General features: G+C 43.9%; 1 protein-coding gene across 5 annotated transcripts in view; it reads left to right on the forward strand.

Annotated features, from left to right (window-relative positions):
- The first annotated feature begins 2484 nt into the window (after nucleotides 1-2484).
- ILDR1 (immunoglobulin like domain containing receptor 1) overlaps nucleotides 2485-20715 on the forward strand; it is a 57947-nt gene continuing 39716 nt past the window's right edge. For all 5 annotated transcript variants that reach the window (XR_001888976.1, XM_017891036.1, XM_017891035.1 and 2 more), the window contains exons 1-3: nucleotides 2485-2716; nucleotides 18151-18321; nucleotides 20000-20149. Coding sequence is in view for 4 of the 5 variants with exons in the window: in XM_017891036.1 (XP_017746525.1) it covers nucleotides 2659-2716; nucleotides 18151-18321; nucleotides 20000-20149 (379 nt within the window). In the remaining variant the exon portion in view is untranslated. The remainder of the gene's footprint in view (nucleotides 2717-18150; nucleotides 18322-19999; nucleotides 20150-20715) is intronic.

Raw genomic sequence — 20715 nt, forward strand, 5'->3', positions numbered from 1 at the left:
GAGAAGCAATGAAGGTAGATGTTCAACTGGATGAGTAATTCCCAAGGGAAAAATAAGGAAATTCTAATTCTGATACACTTGAGATAAACTTTATTAAAGCTATTTTTCATTTGTTTATCTAGAAGTTTCCAACTTATCATCCCAATTATGTTTGGTTTACAGCACCAAGATTTCCCAAAACACGTTCCATGGAGCATTTGCCCTAAATCTTATGTGAGAAAAAAGGGTTTTGTGGCTGAATGACTTTGGGGGAATGCTGAGTGCCATATTTCCTTCTATATTCAAATGTACATTAACACTCTAAGGTTTAACATGTCCTGAAAAAATGTTTCATTTAGTTTAATCCAGTATTTCTTGAATTGACTTAATAATAGAGCCCTTTTTTCATATACTATGTATTAACATTCCAGGGAACAAACATGGGAGAAACGCTGGCTTAGATGAATATTAAAATGGCCTTTATACCAAAGCGGGGGCTGAGGGGTATGCGGGGGAGGTGTGAGAAGGATAGGGCTCACATTTCTTTTTAGACTGGAATTGAGCATTTGCTGAAGACTGTTCACAAACCCGGAAACTATTCAAATCCCTCAGGATCACAGACATCCAAACATACACAGTGTTGCTGGGAGTATGTACAGGATCTCCAGAGGGGGTTGAGGGACACGACCCCCAACCCTCACACTGCAGCTTCCTCCTCCTGCTGCTGCTGCTGCTGTGCTAGGATCCCTCCATGGAAGACCTATGAGGCTCCTAAACATTTTACCATCTATCTTTGGCCACACACTTCCTGAATTTATTCTCTGGAAGAGAAGAGGCCCACTGGGGAAAAAAGAAGCTAGATCCAGGAGGGAACCGGGAGAAGGAAAGACAGGGAGAAGAGACTGAGTTAAGATCCTGCATCAGATCCAGGACAAGGATGCTCCTCTGGGTGGAGGCTACATGAAGGATATCAGCAACACAGGGTAAGGGGCCCTCTCACAGCAGAGCAGGGCAGGACATGAGCTCAGGAGAAATGATACTGACTTCTAAGGTTAGTGACCAGCACGGGAGCTTCCTGAAACTGGGTTTAATGAATTTAATGAATGTTTATTCATTCATTTTCTTGAAGAAAATGTGATGGCTGGTGGACTTTCTGCCATGGAAGGAGAGACTGAGATTACATGCTACATGGCCTGGTGCAAAGAGACCTAGAGTCTTTGCAAAGCAAAAGGTCAAAACCTTGATCTGGCAAGGTCAAAACCTTGGTAGGGGCTGAGGTCTGTGAGTGGCTTCTCAGTGACAATGAAGGATAAGAAAAAATAAGAATAAATATACCTGCGTGAACAATGCCTGGCTATGGAAAGCAGCAGCAGGATGTTTTTAAACTCCCATAACTATATTTTTCTATAATATTTTACTTTTATAGTTGTAGAAACTTGAGTCAACTTCGCTAGTTTATCTGTACCTTCTAGAAACAAATCTTTATTTTATTTATTTATTTATTTATTTATTTATTTATTTATTTATTTNAGTGCAGTGGCACAGTCACTGCTCACTGCAGCCTCAACTTCCTGGGCTCAAACGACCCTCCTGCCTCAGCCTCCCAAGTAGCTGGAACTACAGGTGTGCACCACCACGCCTGGCTATTTTTGTATTTTTAGTAGAGATAGGGTTTTGCCATGTTGCGCAGGCTTGTCTCAAGTTCCTGAGCCCAAGCCATCCACCTGCCTCAGCCTCACAAAGTGCTGGGATTACAGGCGTCAGCCACTGTGCCCGGCCCATACAAATTTTTATTTTATTTATTTATTTATTTATTTATTTATTTATTTATTTATTTTTTCGAGACCGAGTTTCGCTCTGTGGCCCAGGCTGGAGTGCAGTGGCACGATCTCCGCTCACTGCAACCTCCGCCGCCCAGGTTCAAGCAATTCTCCTGCCTCAGCCGCCCGAGTAGCTGAGATTACAGGGGCGTGCCACCACGCACGGTTGTTTTGTATTTGTATTAGAGACAGGGTTTCGCCATGTAGGCCAGGCTGGTCTCGAACTCCTGACCTCAGGTGATCCACCCGCCTCGGTCTCCCAAAGTGCTGGGATTACAGGCCGTGAGCCACTGCGCCTGGCCTAGAAACGAATCTTTAGTTTCTAGAAAATCTGAACAGACATTACCTGTAAACTTCATATTACTGTGTTTTTAGTGAAACAATGTTTTGCAAGTATTTACGAGGGAATGGAAATATAACGCAGGAAACACACCCTAGAAAGTTATATCCACATAATTCTAGAAGGAGAGGGGGATACATTTGCAGGGAGTGAGATTTCCCGAGAACTTCTGGAGGAAAGAGGGAACCTTCTCCGTCGGCGAGGTGGGGGACGGTGTTTCACCGAGCTGGAGGCGGCGGCAGGTAGGGAAGGCTGCAGCAGTCCCCCGGGAGCCGGGGGCGGAGCAGGAAACGGCGGCGCGCGGAGCGGGAGGCGGAGCCGCAGGGAGCGCCGCAGGTAGGGACTAGCCGGGCGGCACCTGCCCCGGGACCTGAGCGGACCGTCCCTCCGCGCTGCGCCGAGTGAGGGGAAACCCGAGGGGTTCCCTGGAGAAGGTGGTGCGTCCTGGGGCGGCAGCTGAGGAAGAAAGACGCAGTGCCCCGAAGCCCCTGAGCTGAAAAGGGCCAGAAAGGGGGCGGCATGGCATGGCCCAAACTGCCCGCACCTTGGCTGCTGCTCTGCACTTGGCTCCCAGCAGGTGAGCCTTGGAAAAATGGTACCCACCCTGGACCCAAGGAGACAGGAAGCCACTGTGGCCTGGCCTTGCAGAGCTGGCCGCGGGCAGGGCAGTGGAGGCCTGGGCCGCGCTCTGGTGGCGCTTGGCATGGGCGCCAGGAGGTGCGGGGACTGGATCGAGTTTCTGCCTGTGGGAACCTGTTGCTTTCCTCTTTTGTTAGTCCAGGCCCTTCCCAAACAGGTGCAACTAAGAAACCTGGAGCCTTTGAGCTTTCCTTCCTACAGTCATTAGGCACTTCTTGATCTCTGAAGCTGAACTGATAGGGGCAAAAGCACCATTCTTAAAAATTCCTAATTACTTTTTCCTTTCATCTGATATGGTGACAACCATATTGACCCAGAAGTGCATATGTTTCATTTCTGGGAGGTTATAATATGTCCTCAGTATACAAAGCAGCGTTTGGCCAGAATCTGAATCCATTGTGCAGGACCACAACCTGTGCCTCTGTGCTAACCATGTTCAATGTCACTTTTCTACTTTCTTTGTATCCAGTCACTGCCCTAACTTTACCCCTTGATCATCCCGCATCAGGTGTCCAACAATCTACCCTCTCAGGCTTCATTCTCTTACCCTCCACACCAATCTCTCTGTTTTGGAAAACATGATTTTGTGTATCTCTGTGTGTGGCCTGGAAATCTGCCAGAAGTGTGTGTCTCCACGAGTGAAACCAGGTCGGAAAGGGTAGCTGAGGGACGGAATGAGCAGGCTCTTTCAGCTCTTTTCCAATTAGGATGTAGGTGTGACCTTGCAAAGAAAATTTATGAGTTCCCTTGGAAGCTCCACCCTGTTTTATTTCATTTTACCCCTCCCCTCCCTTTCGGAATAGCTGCCCTCTTACCTCTAAGTTGTCAGTGGAAGGTAACTTAGAGTTTGCTCACAGACCAATTTGAGTCTTGTATTTTTAGGTTGGGAGCAGATGCAATATGAAGGTGTGTAAGCTCAGTAAGACATAAGAATTGCTCAGGTATAATCAAATCTCATTCAGACAGGATTCTACAATAACTCAAGCATAATGCTGAGAATAAAGGGAAGAGAGGCTTGCAAAAGGGTAGACCCTGTCTGAAGCTGACAAGACTAGATGTTGGACACCCACGATGCACAGGGAAATAGACTAACCCTCACCTCAATTTGTGTCCAAAATTTAGCCAAACACCAGCTGAGGCTGTGAATGCAAATTTATAAAAATCCCACAGGTTTGCACAGTCTTCTCTCCTGTGCCTCCCCTGCTCATCTCAAACTCCACAGCAGCTGGGGATTTCTGAAGCTGCGTAAGCTACCTTTTTTAGAAAAAATACAGTTCTGCTCCCACCTCTGCCCTTGGGTATTCTATCCCCAGAATTAAGACTTCATAATCCTAAGCAAACCTCTAAACTCATTTTCACTGTATAGATGAGAAATTGATATTTCAGCTGTTTGTCTCCAACACTTGGAGGGGAAATAGCTATTTTAGCAGATAGTTTTCCTATGTGTAGAAATGTAAATAAACTACATTCAGCTATTTAATGTGGTTTGTGTCAATGATGTTTACGTGACACTGGACAAGTTACTGAACTGTTCAAAGCTTCCAGTAAACAGCAATGATTATAGTACATATCTCATATGGCTTTTGTGAGGATGAAGTGAAATTAAGGTTTTAAAGCACTTAGTAGAGCGCCTGAACAAGGTGAGGGAAAGCTTAATCAATATTATCCAGGCTGATAATAGTAGTCAGGAATTAGAGCCAGGTAGGATTGTTTAAAGCTAACTTTAAGGAAACAGGTTTCTCTATTCCTCCTTCCCCTATGGCTAAGAAAATATGAGCTATAGTAACAGGTGATTATCAGGTTGGAATTCTGAATCTGCCTCATACTAGCTGTGACTTTGGATGGATTACTTAAACTGCCTTTGTCTGGAAAACAGGTGAAATTCCTGACAAGCCAACTCCCTTTGCCCTCTCAATAAGGCCAAATATTGTTGGGTGGATTAAGGTCAAGCACAGCGTCAATGACACGCTGCAAACTGTGATACGCGCTTTGGAAAACCCTGTACTAGAGTGTGTTCATTTTGGTCCATCAGCTTGTTCTTTCCTGTCTCTAAAGAAGAGTCAACTCAATTCTCTTATTAGCCTCCAAGTTCCCACAATTGCAAAGTGTGAGGCAGTAGTAAAATTGTGTCATATTTAGGTACTTGCTGGTCACTGTGGCTTGGGGCCCCTCATGAAGCTTCTGAGGTCAGGGAGTCTTGTGATATTGTCACAGTCCTTGTGCTCTGAGCTGTGTAGAGATCAGTTGTCAGAAGTAGGTGTGTGTGGTCTTCATTCAGGAAATACTGGGCATAAGTCCTTCTCAACTCCCCCACCTTTTCCTTAACTTTTAAGCCAAACTTCCCAAAGTGTCTGTCAAGATCAAACTGAAGATCAAGCTTCCTCTCTTGCTCTCAATATCTACCAAAGCAGTGGTTTCTGATTTTTTTTTCACAGCTCCCAGAAAGATCCAATTACATTGTGACATGTATGCACACATATTCAGTTTATAAAATGGAAGCAAAATAATCACAAAAATTGTATTACTAAGTTGAATAAAAGAATAACAATTTATATTACATATTATCTTACTGATATTAAAATTCATTTAAAAAATCATCCCCACATTAACAGTATTAAATATAAACACCCTGTAAGTTGATTTTCTCAAAACCCGCAGCAAACTGCACTATGCACTTTGGAAAACCCTGTACTAAAGTGTGTTCATTTTGGCCCATCACCTTGATCCCTCCTGTCTCTAAAGAAGAGTAGTCAACCCAGTTCTCAAATTAACCTCCGAGTTCCCACAATTGCAAAGTGTGAGGCCGTAGTAAAATTGTGTCATATTTAGGTACTTGCTGGTCACTGTGGCTTGAGGCCCCTAACGAAGCTTCTGGGGTCAGGGAGTCTTGTGATATTGTCACAGTCCTTGTGCTCTGAGCTGTGTAGAGATCAGTTGCCAGAGGGGTGTTGGGGGGCGGGGGTAGGTGTGTAATTCTCTGAAAGTTTTTTTTTTCAGAAATAAATATACTTTTGGGGCTGGGTGCAGTGGCTCATGCCTGTAATCCCAGCACTTTGGGAGGCCAAGGTGAGCGGATCACCTAAGGTCAGGAATTCAAGACCAGCCTGGCCAGCATGGTGAAACCCCATCTCTACTAAAAGTATAAAAATTAGCTGAGTGTAGTGGCATGCACCTGTAGTGCTTGGGAGGCTGAGGCACTTGAATCCAGGAGGTGGAGGTTGCAGTGAGCTGAGATCACGCCACTTCACTCTAGCTTGGGCGACAGAGTGAGACTCTGTCTCAAAAAAAAAAAAAAAAAAAAAAAAAAAAAAAAAAATACACTTTTAACGCACAAGTGGTATGTGAATAGCTGTTCTTAAAACATTAAAATAAGGCTAAAGTAAGTACCACTGTTGGCTAATAGTTCTGGTTGCCTTCATCCAGTGTCAAAGTTTATTCTCAGAATAAAAGTTTAGTGTCCCCGCTGATTCCCCAAACTCTAAAAGGATGTGTATCATTTCTGCTCTGGTGAATTTTTTTAACATCATAGTGTGGTGTTAACTTGCAGATCCAACAGCTATCAACTTGTATTGTCATTCTTTGGGAAATCAGACAACTGACTCCTAAGTAATAATATCCTTAGAGAGACAGCATCTAGACCAGTAATTTGTCCTAGGTGGTGGGGGTGTAGGTATGGACCGTACTGTAGACTTAATGAAATCTTAGAAAGTTCCCTGTTATTTCTCATGGTGAGGGGATATGGGTGGTAGATAGGAGACTGTCCACTCCCTTGTCTCCTTGGGAGCTCCTGAATACCTCCCCAGAATCCCAGCGCTCTGTTGAACACAGGTAAAAATCACTCCCAGCCTTTATCTTCCCCTCCCAGACAGTTTTACAGATAAGGAAATCCGGACCCAAGTCGTGTGTCTCAGGTTGACATAGTGGAGTTAGTTTGAGAACTGGGACCAGAATCCTGGTGTCTTCACCCTTTCTCCATTGCTCTCTCTCCTATTTCATACTGTGGAGCAGGTTTTTTTTTTTTTTTTTTTTTAATTATACTGGGTTACATGTGCAGAACGTGCAGTTTTGTTACATAGATATACTTGTGCCATGGTGGTTTGCTGCACCTATCAACCCGTCACCTACGTTAGGTATTTCTCCTAATATTATCCCTCCCCTACCCCCCAACCCCCAACAGGCCCTGGTGTGTGATATTCCCCTCCCTGTGTCCATGTGTTCTCATTGTTCAACTCGCACTTATTGAGTGTAGAACATGTGTGTTTGTGGTTTTCCTGTTTCTGTGTTAGTTTGTCTGAAATGATTGTTTTCCAGCTTTCATCACGCTCCATGCTATATGACATGAACTCATCCTTTTTAGCTGTCAATAGTATTCCATGTGATATGTGACCAACATTTTCTTAACATGTCTATCATTGATGGACATTTGGTGGTTTCCAAGTTTTTAGTCTATTGTGGATATAAACATACATGGGCATGTGTCTTTATAGTAGCATGATTTATAACCCTTTGGATATATGTCCAGTAATGGGATTGCTGGGTCAAATGGTATTTTTGGTTCTAGATCCTTGAGGAATCACCACACTGTCTTTCACAATGGTTGAACTAATTTACACTCCCACCAACAGTGCAAAAGTGTTCCTATTTTTCCACAACCTCTCCAGCACCTGTTGTTTCCTGACTTTTTAATGATCGCCATTCTAACTGGTGTGAGATAGTATCTCATTGTGGTCTTGATTTGTATTTCTCTGATGAACAGTGATGATGAGCATTTTTTCACGTGTCTGTTGGCTGCAGAAATGTCTTCCTTTGAGAAGTGTCTGTTCATATCCTTCGCCCATTTTTTAATGGGATTGTTTGCTTTTTTCTTATAAATTTGTTTAAGTTATTTGTGGCTTCTGGATATTAGCCCTTTGTCAGATGGACAGATTGCAGAAATTTTCTCCCATTCTGTAGGCTGCCTGTTCACTCTGATGATAATTTAAGTTTGTTTTGTTTAATTGAATTCTGGTATACAGAAATAGAAACAGGTGTCTGCTTCCTGGATGTCTAACTAAATGCTAATGTTTAAACATCTTGCCCCAACAACAATGCAGTGAAACAAGATGTTGAGTGATTAGTGTACAGTGTACCTGGGTTTCTTTTACCATAATGATTTATTTCATTATCTGAAGTCCTTGGGGGAAATAAAATTGTATGTTTTAAGAATTGAGAAGACTCTGACCAGGCATGGTGGCTCACGCCTGTAATCCTAACACTTTGGGAGGCCAAGGCGGGTGGATCATTTGAGGTCAGGAGTTCGAGACCAGCTGGGCTAACATGGTGAAACCCCTTCTCTACAAAAAACACAAAAATTAGCCCAGCGTGGTGGCAGGTGCCTGTAATCCAAGCTACTCGGGAGGCTGAGGCAGGAGAATCACTTGAACCTGGGGGGCGGAGGTTGCAGTGAGGCGAGATCGTGCCATTTCATTCCAGGCTGGGCAAAAGAGACTCCTTCTCAAAAATAAATAAATAAAATAAAATAAAGAATTGAGAAGACTCTGGCCATGCCCCCAGTTCTTTCTAGATCTCCAAATCTGCAACTCTTGTGATAAGGTGGGGTCAGAGGAAAGCAATTTTGACACTTTCTTTAGTTCTCATAACCAGGTAATCACTGAGTTCTGTTACTTAGTCCCAGGTTCTGCCCCTTCTTTTCTATTTTGGGTGACACTTCTTATACTAGTCTACGTTAAGCATCTTTTTGCCTCTAGTCCTGCTACTTCTCTGTCTTTCAACCATTCTCTATGCAGATGATAGGTTAAACCTACCTGAGTTAATAATTCCCACCTTCATTTTAATCTTCCACCCAAAGAAGCTCCATTAGATCCCTATAGCTTATGAGACTGGGCTAAAACTCTTTGTTTGAAATTCAAGGCCAACTAATTCTGGGCTCACTGCTTTGGGAAGCCTTGTCCCCACAGATACAGGCATGGTCTTATTGTATAACCTTTCCCCTCAACATACACCTTTCTTTCTTGCTTTTTGTCTGACTGTACTAGACATGGTTAATGTTGACCCTTTTTTTTGAAATTTTAGGGCACTTAAAATTTGTTCCAAGCAATTTAGTCTCTCTTGCATGAATGTATCTGTTCTTTTGTTTAGCAAATGTTTAATGTGCCCTCGGTGCAAGACATTGTGCTGTCAAACAAAAGCCGTCATGGCCCTGGCCCCTGTGGTGCTTATTGTCTAAAGGGAATTCAAGTGAATGTGGAAATACAACTGTGACAAGGCCAGGAAAGGATACAGGGTACCACCAGAGCAGTTAGTAGATGGATTTTGCTCAGTCAGGAGGCCCTTCCTGAAAGGATGATGCATGAGTACTGAGGAACAATGAATTCAAACCAAAGTAATAGCATCTGCAAGAGTGCTGGATAGGAGCTTAGTGTGTGTGAGAGATGAGAAGAATGTTAGCGGGACTGAGTGAAGGACGCTACAGGAAGAATGGTGGAGTTGAGGCCAGAGGAGTCTGTAGGACCAGATGTGCATGGCTGCATGGGTCATGGTAGGAGGTTTTGTGTTTATCTTAACAACAATGGACAGCTGTTAGAGGTTTTTAAGGAGGAGGAATTGGGAGACTAACAGCAATGTGGACTCCACCTGGCAGGGGGAACCAGTGCATACATGAGTATAGTACTAGGTAAGCACAGGTGATATGGAGGCTGGACATGATAGTAGCTTGTGCTAGGATAGTAGTGAAATTGGAGAGAGAGAGAGATTCTGAAAATATTTTGGAGATAAATAAGCCCAATCTGATGATAGACTGTGTATTAGTCCGTACTCATGCTGCTATAAAGAACTGCCTGAGATTGCATAATTTATAAAGGAAAGAAGTTTAATTCACTTACAGTTCTGCAGGGCTGGGCAGGTCTCAGAAAACTTATAATCATGGCAGAAGGGGAAGCAAACACGTCCTTCTTCACATGGTGGCAGGAGAGATGATTGCCCAGTGAAGAGGAAAGCTCCTTATAAAACCATTGGATCTTGTGAGAACTCACTATCATGAAAACAGAATGGGGGAAGGCACCCCAAGATTCAATTGTCTCCATCTGGTCCTCCCACAACACATAGGGATTATGGAAACTACAATTCAAGATGAGATTTGGGTGGAGACACCAGCCAAACCATATCAGACTGTATATGAAGAGCAAAGGAGGAAAAGATACCAGGATGATTCCTTTCTAGTTTTTGGTCTTTTCCATTCACTGAGATGGGAAATGTGGGAGAGGCCCAAGTTTGTATGGAAGGATGATGATTTAGATTTTGGGCTTGATTTAGAATTTGAAACAACCAGGAAGAACTATCAGGAGCATTTGGATACATCTGTCTGTTTTAGTCCCTTATTGTACAGGAGTAAGATGTAATATTCAGTGCTCTCATAGTTTCTGATCAATGCTATAAAACTCATCCATGACAGAAACTACTTTGTCTGTGTGTTTACTTGTTTATCATTGACTCTCCTACCAGGAGCACAAGTTCCAAGAGTGCAGGAGTCTGTATCTCTTATTTGCTACTAATGTTGGCTCAGAGTGGGTACTCAATAAATGAATGAATGTGTGTGTTCTGGTTGTGCCTAAATTTGCATGTGCTCTGAGATTAGTGTGTGGAGACATGAGTCACTAACCTGGGTGAATGACTTTGGAAACCCCAAGCATCTGCCTTCAACCAGGTCTTGGCCTCTCCCCCTGGTAACCAAAGGGATGTTAAGTTCAAACCACCTGAGTGGCTATTTATTTCACTTAGTAGTTTATAAAAAAAAAATTTAAAGATTGATATCTTCCCCTTTTGAATAGGTTGTGGTGAAACATGGGACTATCACTTGCTATTTATGGGAATATGCATTTCTTTCCTGAAGTGTCTATTCGAATAGAAAAGGCTTATTCCCTTTAGCTCACTTTGAGAAATATATTCTACTAGAATAAAAGAACACATGTGAAGACATACTTATATAAACATATTCATTTCAGTAATTCATGTCAGCATTGCTTATAATACTGAAAAGTCAGAAACAACCTAAATGTCCATAATTTGGAAAATGTGTAAATAAAAGTGGCTCATTGATGGAGTAAAATGTTCATGCAGTTACTAAATATATATATATTTTGTGTATGGTATACAATATATCATTAGTTTGAAGAAAAAGTCACAAGTCAAGGTACATAATATGATTACTTTTAAAAAAATATATATATATATAGGAAAAGATGTGAAAGGATGTAGACCAAATTGTCAATAGCAGTATCTCTGGAAAGTGGAATTCATGGTGAGCAAGGAGGAACATTTTACTTGATACCCCCTCCACTGTTTGAATTTTCTCACTTATTTATTTTGTATTAATGAACAGAAAAGGAAAGAAGGGCTTTGGTACAAAGTGATTAAAATAAATTTGTGAATGTCCCTTAAGTGTGTGAATATTCCTCAAAGGGTTAAATCTCAACCATTTAGAAAACTTATCCAGAAGACATGGTAGCAAGGTGGAGGTCTAAGCTTAAATCCAGCTTTGCTACTATCTAGCTGTGTGACCTTAAGCAGATTACTTAATCTCTCAGAATTTTCCTCATCAATGAAATTGAGATAAAGTACAGCTTATCTCATCAGTTTCTTGCAAAGGTTAAATGAGATAGTGTATAATAAAACACCCAATACCCTGTCAAACAGCATAGTAAGTGCTCAGCACACAACAGTTTCCTTCTCAGGGGAGGTTGCCCTGGTGAGTGTTGCATGCCAGACCTTGGGTAAACACACAGTACCTAGACATCATTCCTCTCCCCACCCATCTGCTTTCCTGGTCTCCTTCTCTCTCAGCTCTCCCTATCCTTTCCTTCTTGTTCGTGACCACTCCTTCTTGTCTTTGTCTCTTCTTGTCCATAGCCAGTCACTTCTTGTCTTGCTCCTTCTTGTTCATAGCTAGTCCCTCTTCTCCTTGATTCCTCTCATATTTGCACTGTTATCTGAGGAAATGTAACAAGGACTGATGGTAAATATGCTTGGTGAGATAGCCTGCTCAGACATAAACTCTGATAGTATTGAACCTGTGTGCATTTTGTTAACCTGCCACATGGAGTCAGTGTGCTTGTATACCTGAAAAACACTCAGGAATCAATTTGTGTCAGTCCCAGGCCACTGCCCCTTGCCGGCAAAGACCTGCCTTTACCCTCCTGCCTACCATCCCTTCCAAACAGGTCCGTTCATGGGAAAGGAGGGGAAGTGCCATCTAGTCCTTCAAAACAGTTTTTAATTTTAAAAATATTTTAAAATGTATACCTATATTCCTATACTGTGTGAGTATCGTCTAGAAACTAAAACGTCTTCTTGCCAAGTCTAATACTACACGGGAAATGAGGAATAAAAAATGTGCAAAGATGTGCATATATTTAGGAACAGATGACATTTAGTTGTAAAGATACTCTGCCCTCGTTGGTATGTTTCCTTCTGTTTTAGTGTAGGATGGTAGTCCCCACTCAGCACAGCAGCCTGGCCTTGGAAAGTACCTGATGGCGGGAATCAGAGAATCCCCTTCCCCTTCTCTCCTTCCCGTGAGCTCTGATATCTCATCTGAAGTTTCCTTTCTACCCATGTGACAGGTCTCCTTCCCTTCTTTCACGAACGGGGCAAGTTGTGAATGTGTCCACCAGGGTACAAAGCTATGAAACTTTTGGAGCTTTTGAGGCACCAACTCATTTGGCAAAGAGAAGACAATCATGATAGTTTACATTTGTATCATTTTTTCAAAATGCTTTTACATGCTGGTCTCAGTGGATCTGAAACTCCTGAACTAGTCAAGATAAGTACAAATGATACAAATGATGGCTATGTCTACTATGTGCCAGACTCTTCGCTAAATGGGGGACATTTTTTATGCTCACCACAACCCTATGAGGCAGGTATTATCATCATCTCAGTTTTGCATACAAAGGAAAACAATAGTTTGAAAATAACTTGGTAGATCAACTTCTGACTCTAACCAAATTGCCTTTTCTGACCCCCAGCAACTAATGTTGACTAGAATGTTTAATAAACTGCTGTTTATATCACATTACCATTCAGCTGTTAGGGATTGGAGACAGAATCTGAACTCAGGGAGTCGGGCTCTAGAATTAACGTTTTTAAGAGAAAATGATAGAGGCAGCTAAGAAATTAGGAGTCAATGAACTGGAGAGGAGAAAATGCCACAGGATAAAGGAAATTTAAGAATAGAAAAAAAATTAAGAATTTAAAAACTTGTAGTAAGCCTGAAAGAGCAAAGTTGCAAGCAGGATGACTATAATCAGGGCATTTCTCTTTTTGATCCTGTTCATATTTTCAGCCTGATTCTGCTGCTTTGGGTCCTTTCTTGAAAACTTCACCTGCTTAGTTCTGTGCATGCCCAGTGTGGTTAGGTTTACAGAGAAGTTAGAGGATATAGGAAAAGAAAGTGGGGAGATTTTTGCCTTTTAGATGGACTGTCCTGCTACTGCCTCTTTCCTTCCCAATCTGGAAAATCCAACTGCTTTTTAAGAGCCTGGCACCTGACTTCTGCTTTGGAAGATCAAGCTTGCCTGCTTGGGAAAAATTGGGATTTGGTATCAACAAGGCCCAAGCTCAAATCCTGACACTGACACTTTTTAGGTATGTGATGTTGGGCATGTGGGGGTGTGGCTTATACTCTGAACTTCTGCCCACCTATATGAGCAGGGCTGTTGCCCAGCTGAGGGGGTTTGTGAGAATTAGAGACTAAGAATGTATATCACCCGGTGCATAATAGATGCTAAGGGCCAGCAGCAACAACTGAGAAGATGGGAGAAGAGTTTGCTGGGCTGTTCAGTAATTCTTCTCCTGGGACTCTTCGTGTGTGTGTGTGTGTGTGTGTGTGTGTGAGTGAGAGAGAGAGAGAGAGAGACAGGGCGGGGGGGGGGGGGGGGGGGGGGGGGAGGTGTGAGGTCTGCGCAGGATGCTGTGGGGCTGGCAGACCCTTGGAGGGAGTGTGAATGAGCTCAAGATGGCCAGAACTTGCTGAACCTGGCAGATATCACAGCTTGACATTCACACAGGGATGAAATAGAAGAGAAGATAAAAGAGAACTCAGGCAGCTAAGTCAGTGCTGACGTTGGTAAAGGTGAGTTGTGTCACCCCAACTGTGGTTTGTCCACAATAAGGGCATTCATGGAAGGGGAGCTGACTGATCACCTTTCTCCCCATTTCCCGTCCTCGAGGGTGTCAGATTCTGCAATCTTCAAAGCTACCCCACAGCAATTTCTGACTCTAATCAAACTCCCTTTTCTGACCCCCAGCAAACCTGGCCTCCCTGCTCCCAAATGCTCTACCTCTATACAAGTGATGTTGACTGGAGTATTGAATAAACTGCTATTTATATCAAATTACATTCAGCCAAATAAAGAGCCTACAAGTTCTTTATTTCACTGTGTCAGAGTGACTGCACCAGTTATATTTTAATTATTACTCACATAGCCTGGCCCCAGCTCAAATTATTTGCAAACTTGTGAATACCAATTATCTTTTATTTAAAGAATAGCCAAGCTGCGAGGCAAGAGCACTGCTCAGGGACAGAATGTTGACTCTGACCCCCTTAGAAAACAAATGACCATAGACAAGTCACTCAGATTTCCAAGCCTCAGATTTGTTGTACAGGAAGTGAGCATAGCTAATCTTCTCCCAGGTATCACATTTAGTATGTTAAAGAATATATTTGAAGATGCTGTTGAACCTAAGATTTTATTTAGACCAAAAATCAGTGTTTTCCTCTCTCTTCTCATTGGTACGTGTGTTATGGAACAAAATAAGTCAGTGTTGACAATGGCAACCTATTCATTGCGAAAATCTTATCTGTGGCTGTTTCTACTGTTCAGATAAAACTGTGGTTGGTGAGATCTCCAAGGTCTATTTCAGGTCAGTTCTGGAAGAAAACAAAGAAACAAAAAAACACAAAGGGGTAGTCATAGAGAAAGAACAAGAACCAAAAATTAGATGAGGAATCCATGTTAGGCTTGAGATGCTGGTCACTGGCCCTTCCATTCTGATTGACCTGATTTCTGGGAATCTACAGCTTATGGAGACAGCAGCTGTTTTCCCAAAATACTCAAGGTTTTTTAAAATGTTATTTTTTTCATTTACAGTTGAGTGGGGAAGTCATCTATCTTCCTAAAAACACCACTTTCACCCTATTACTGTTCTTCAGAAAAGACTTCAGTGATGATCCATGGATAAGAAATTGACACTGGATTGTGATTTAGACTTCACTCCATTGCTCCATCTCCCACTCACCACCACTTGCCCCACCTTATTTATCTTCTCTGTCTTCCATAAAGCTGGAGACACAGCTAGATTGGTTTCCCCCAGGTTGCCCAAGTAACTGCCCCTTCCTAATAAGGCTCTTTGTTCCCTCCTTTCTTGCTTACAGAAACAGTGAGTTTCTCTGCCTTCTTCCTGCTTCTCATGCATAATCTTAGTCCTACCTGCTTCTTGGAGCCTAGGTTAAATCTTTTCCTTTCATGAAGGCTTCCTGCCCACAGCTCTTGCCTGCGTTGCTGCAGAGCCTCTATCCAGCACAACTGCCTTGGGGCATCTGCATCACAGCCCAGTCCTGGAGATAGGTTGTCAGGTCATTTCTGTGAGTGCCTGTCCTGAACATCATTCTGCTGTCTTGTCTATGGATGTGAGGAACCCAGATGCAGGTGCCTATCGGAAGTTTAAGAGGAAAGTCTTATAAGGGCTGTGGCCAGTAGGTCAGGCAGGACCCAAGAATCCTGTGATTCTAGCCTTCAAAACAGGTTCACCTAGCTGCTCTGTAAGATAATGACTACATTTGTTTTGTTTGTGGGAGCACCTCGGTCAAAATGAAGGTGGCTCCACTTGAAAACTCTGTTGGAGAAAACCCCAACTCCAACCTCTTTCTCCCTGGCCCTCATAATAAGGGGAAAAAGGGAAGAGACCCATGTACTAACACTAACATGGCAGTGTATGTGCAAGGCTTCATGCCAAGGACAGTGGATTATCTCATTCTTGCAAGGACCTGATGAGGCTAGCACTATCATCATCTCCATTCATGGCTGAGAAACCAGCTCAGAGAGCATAAATAACTTGTCCAAAATTCAAGTAAGTATTAAAGTTTGATTTCAACCCAGCTGTATCTGAATCTAAAGCGTGTGTGTGTGTGTGTGTGTGTGTGTGTGTGTGTGTGTGTGTGTTTTAAATCAAGTCTACACCAATGGTTCTCAAAGAGTATGGTCCTCAGAGCAGTAGCATCAGTATCTCCTGGAAATTAGTTAGAAATTTACATCCATTGCTGGGTGCAGTGGCTCACGCCTATAACCCCAGACTTTGGGAGGCTGAGGCTGGAGGATTGCTTGAGGTTAGGCGTTCAAGACCAGCCTGGGCAGCATCGCAAGACTTCATCTCTACTAAAAATTTAAAAAGTTAGTCAGGCATGGTTGTACATGCCTGTAGTCTCAGCTACTTGGGAGGCTGAGACCAGAGGATCACTTGAACCCAGGAGGTCAAGGTTGCAGTGAGCCATGATTGTGCCACCACACTCCAGTCTGGGCAACAGAGGAAGACTGTATCTCAAAAAAAAAAAAAGAAAAAAAGAAGGCCAGGTACAGTGGCTCAGGCCGGGCGCAGTGGCTCAGGCCTATATTCCCAACACTTTGGAAGACTGAGGTGGGTGGATGATTTGAGGTCAAGAGTTTGAGCCTAGCCTGGCCAACACGGTGAAACCCTGCATCTACTAAAAATACCAAAATTAGCCAGGCATAGTGGTAGGCGCCTATGATCCCAGCTACTTGGGAGGCTGAGGCAGGAGAATCCTATGAATCCGAGAGGTGGAGGTTGCAGTGAGCCGAGATTGTGCCATTGCACTCCAGCCTGGGTGACAGGGTGAGACTCCATCTCAAAAAAAAAAAAAAAAAAGGAAAAGAAAAAAGAAAGAAAAGAAAAAAAAATTTGTGTCTCTGGGCCTCACCCAAGTCCTACAGAACTAGAAACTCCTAGCATAGGGCTCAGTGATCTGGGCTGTCACAAGCCCTCTGGTGATGCATACTCGAGTATGAGTACTACTGCTCCACACTAAATCTCCCACAAGAGAACCCCTTTATAACTTGGCCTAGAAACCAAACTAACATAGGAATGTTCCAAGGTGCTGGTTATGTCTGGACCCCTGACTGTGCCAAAGTCCCACCTGACATTTTGGTGCTACCTAATCCTTCATCAAGGCATACCTGGAGCTTTAAGTATGCCTGTAGGTTTGGAGGGTAGGGAGAGGACATTTTTTAAAAGGAAAAATCTCCTCTTAATTTCTTCAAGTCTTTCTTAATCCAGTTTGTCACAATCTGACTGTTTTATTTGCTCTATGTTTATGCTGACTGCCTGTACTGCCAAATGTCCACTGGTTAATATATTCTTAGTCATTTATTCCATCATTTATTCAACAAACATTTGTTGGGTGCCAAGTAGGTGATAGGCACAGTACTGGGCGCTGGTATTTGAGCAATGACTTAGAGAAGGCCAACTGCATTTTTCTCTGAGCCCACAGTGAGCAGGCCATCAACAAGAAGCATGAAAAGTGCTGCCTAGGGGTAGGATGAGGCACTTAGAAAAAACAGAGGGAGGTCCCTCTCCTAGACTTGCAGATAGGAGGGCTGCTGGAGGAGGTACGGTTCCAGACACAGAACCCTGTAGACAGAAGTAGAATCCCTGTTCAGCTGAGGACCCAAGGCACGAATCGTAATTAGCCCAGGGAAGAGAGTGGAGCAGTGGCAGGTGATGTGGAAGACTGTTCCAGGATGAGAGAGCTGCACCTGGAGAAGAGAATGGTCTTAGCATGGGAGAGACTGAAGCAAGTTCAGAATGGCTGACCCCTTGAGTGGGAGATGAGACGTGAAGGGACACAGGGCGGACAAGAAGGGCAGTAGGCTGAGCTAACGGGCTTCGTAGGCCTGGTTAGGGAGCTCGAACTTTATCCTTAGGAAATGGGAAACCATTTTAAGAAGAGACGTGATGTGAGGGGAAAAAAATATATTAGCAGTGTCACTTCAGTACGAATGTGGCTTTATTTCGATACAGTTCTTATATTGTTGGATATGTCATCACTGTTAATGCACTGTAAATTCCTGGGAGTTTTCCTCACTCCTTTCTTCCTATGCCCCTCTGAGGCAGCTGAGTGCGTTCTCCACCCCACCCCACCCATTGCCTGCCCAGGTGAGTAAGAGCCCAGACTCTGTCTGTGAGCTCCTAGCCAGCGTAAGGCAGGACGGCAGGCAGTATGTTTTACTCATTCGCATTGTTTTTCTTACCCGTGAGCAGTTGTAGGTCACCTTCAGCATTGTCTCCTGCTCTTGGCTTTAGGGTGCCTGTCCTTGCTTGTGACGGTCCAGCACACAGAACGCTATGTCACCCTGTTTGCCTCTATCATCCTCAAATGTGACTATACCACCTCTGCCCAGCTCCAGGACGTGGTGGTGACATGGCGCTTCAAGTCGTTCTGCAAGGACCCTATCTTTGACTACTACTCAGCGTGTGAGTATCCTTACCCCCTTGGCCCTGTGTGGCTCCCAGACACCTCTGTGACATACTGTGGTTAGGGTTGAGGGATTAGTTAGGATTACAAATCTTGGTAGTGAGAAGCCACAAAGATCACCTAATGCAATTCCTCTGTTTATAGATAAACAAACGGAGTCCAGGTAGATGAAATAATGTATTCAAGGTCACATACTAGTTTATTTTACAATTTTTGTCCTGCTTTGTTCTTAAAAACTTTTAAAGAAACTCAGACATTAAGCAAAAGTCCTGCCTCCCTGTTCATTCCTGGTTCCATGCCAGCGTGCTGAGCTGACTATGCAGGCCTGCCTCCCGTCACCCCCACCACCTTAGAATGCCGGCAAGAAGACTCTACACTCAGCACTAATGACTGGGAGCCTCTTACTTCTTGCTGTATTCCCTTCTTCAGTCCGCCTTTGGGGAGATGGTCATTCCTCTGCTGACTAAGCCCTCCAGTGCCCCACAGGCAGCTCTTTAACTGTGGGAAGTCTCTTAGTGCTACACAACTCCCCCTTAGGGTTGGCCAGTCCTGCCTTTTCAGTAACAACTGCCCCAGGCATGTGGGTTGTGCTGTCTGGATCAGAGCTCTTTCCTAGTTGCCCATTTCTGCCTTCTCTCAAAGAACAAAGGAACCCAGAACACCCCACTGTCAGCACCAAGACAATTAATTTTTTGGAGATTTTGAGAATAGAAGTAGACACCCTGTTCATAGGAAGAAGTGAGCCTCCCGAGAAGAAGCAAAGGGAGAGGGAGGCATTAGTCTTTACTAATGACTACACCACCTCTGCCCAGCTCCAGGACATGGTGGTGACGTGGTGCTTCAAGTCCTTCTGTGAGGACCCTAACTTTTACTTTTTGAGCTCTCGAGCTAATGTCTCACAATATGATGTGAGCAGAACCTCAAGAGCTGTCTGAGCCACCCACTGATCCTGCCATTGTCCCCAAAAGACTCCTCTCTAAATTGAGGCGTTGTTTCCTGGGGGTTACTCTTAAAATGCCTGGGTTAAATGGCCAGGGAGGAGAGGCTAGGGAAGCAGGCATTTGCCAGGGGCAGATTTAACAGCTCTCAGATTATATATATATATATATATATATATATATATACTATAATATTATATATATATATTTTTTTTTTTTTTTTTTGAGATGGAGTTTCACTCTTGTTGCCCAGGCTGGAGTGCAATGGCGTGATCTCAGCTCATCGCAACCTCTGCCTCCCAGGTTCAAGTGACTCTCCTGCCTCAGCCTTCTGAGTAGCTGGGACTATAGGCATGCGACCTTATGTTTTAAGGGCAGGTAGATGAATTCCATGGGAGCAGAGAGAGGCTGGGGTGACTTTGAAAATGAGACAAAGGAAGTTGGAATAGGAGATGGGGGATACAGCCGGCATGAAATCATGGCCTGTTAGGGGGTCAGGAGTCTGGCTGCTCAAAGTGTGGTGCCTGATATCACCAGGTAGCATATAAGAAATGAAAATCTCAGATACCACTCTAGACCTGCAGAATCAGGATCTTCATGATTAACAAGAGTCCCAAGGGATGCATAGTCTTGGGAAAAATTGAGATACTTCACTGTGTCTCACGCCTGGAGCAGAAAGGGAACCTTTCTTTGTGGGAAACCCCTATAGCTGTGACTCTAGTGTGCCCTCTCTCCTCAGCATACCAGGCAGCTTTATCCCTGGGCCAGGACCCATCCAACGACTGCAACGACAACCAGCGGGAAGTTCGCATCGTGGCCCAGCGGCGGGGGCAGAATGAGCCCGTGCTGGGGGTAGATTACCGGCAGCGCAAGATCACCATCCAGAACCGTGAGTGCGGGGGAGGTGTTGGGGAACTGGGGGTATGGGGAGGTGCAGACACCAGGCCTGGCAGGCTGAGTCAGCATGGGATTTCCCATTTCTTTCTGCTGCCTGTTGGTCTACTTGGTCGCTGTCATTGTTTGAGGAAAGTGCCAGCTTCATAGAATGTGCTGCACCAGCTGAAGTTACTTCCCTGGAAGTTGGTCTCTGAACCAGAGGTTGTTCTGTTGCTATCTATAGCTTTGGCTAAACGTCTAGGGGTGAGTGGTTTCCTTTGCTTTCCTGAGATTCAGGGCTAAGATGTGGATCAGATTTCTTTGATTCATTCCACAAATTGCTCTCGGGGCCTACTGAAACCCCAGGTCACTGAGTTTCCCTCTGGCTATTCCTGTTGTTCATATGGAAGGAAATAGGGGGCTCTGAGCAGATGACCACCTTGAGACCACTGTCCTCCACTGATAGAGGAAAGAACACTGCACTTGGACTAAAATGTCCCAGTGAGAGTCCTAGTGCTTCCTCTCACTAGCTCAGTGACCAGTAATCAGTTATCATGTTTTTTTTTTTTTTTTTTTAGA

The sequence above is a fragment of the Rhinopithecus bieti genome, unplaced genomic scaffold, assembly GCF_001698545.2.
Source record: "Rhinopithecus bieti isolate Rb0 unplaced genomic scaffold, ASM169854v2 scaffold_759, whole genome shotgun sequence".
NCBI classification, from domain to species: Eukaryota; Metazoa; Chordata; class Mammalia; order Primates; family Cercopithecidae; genus Rhinopithecus; species Rhinopithecus bieti.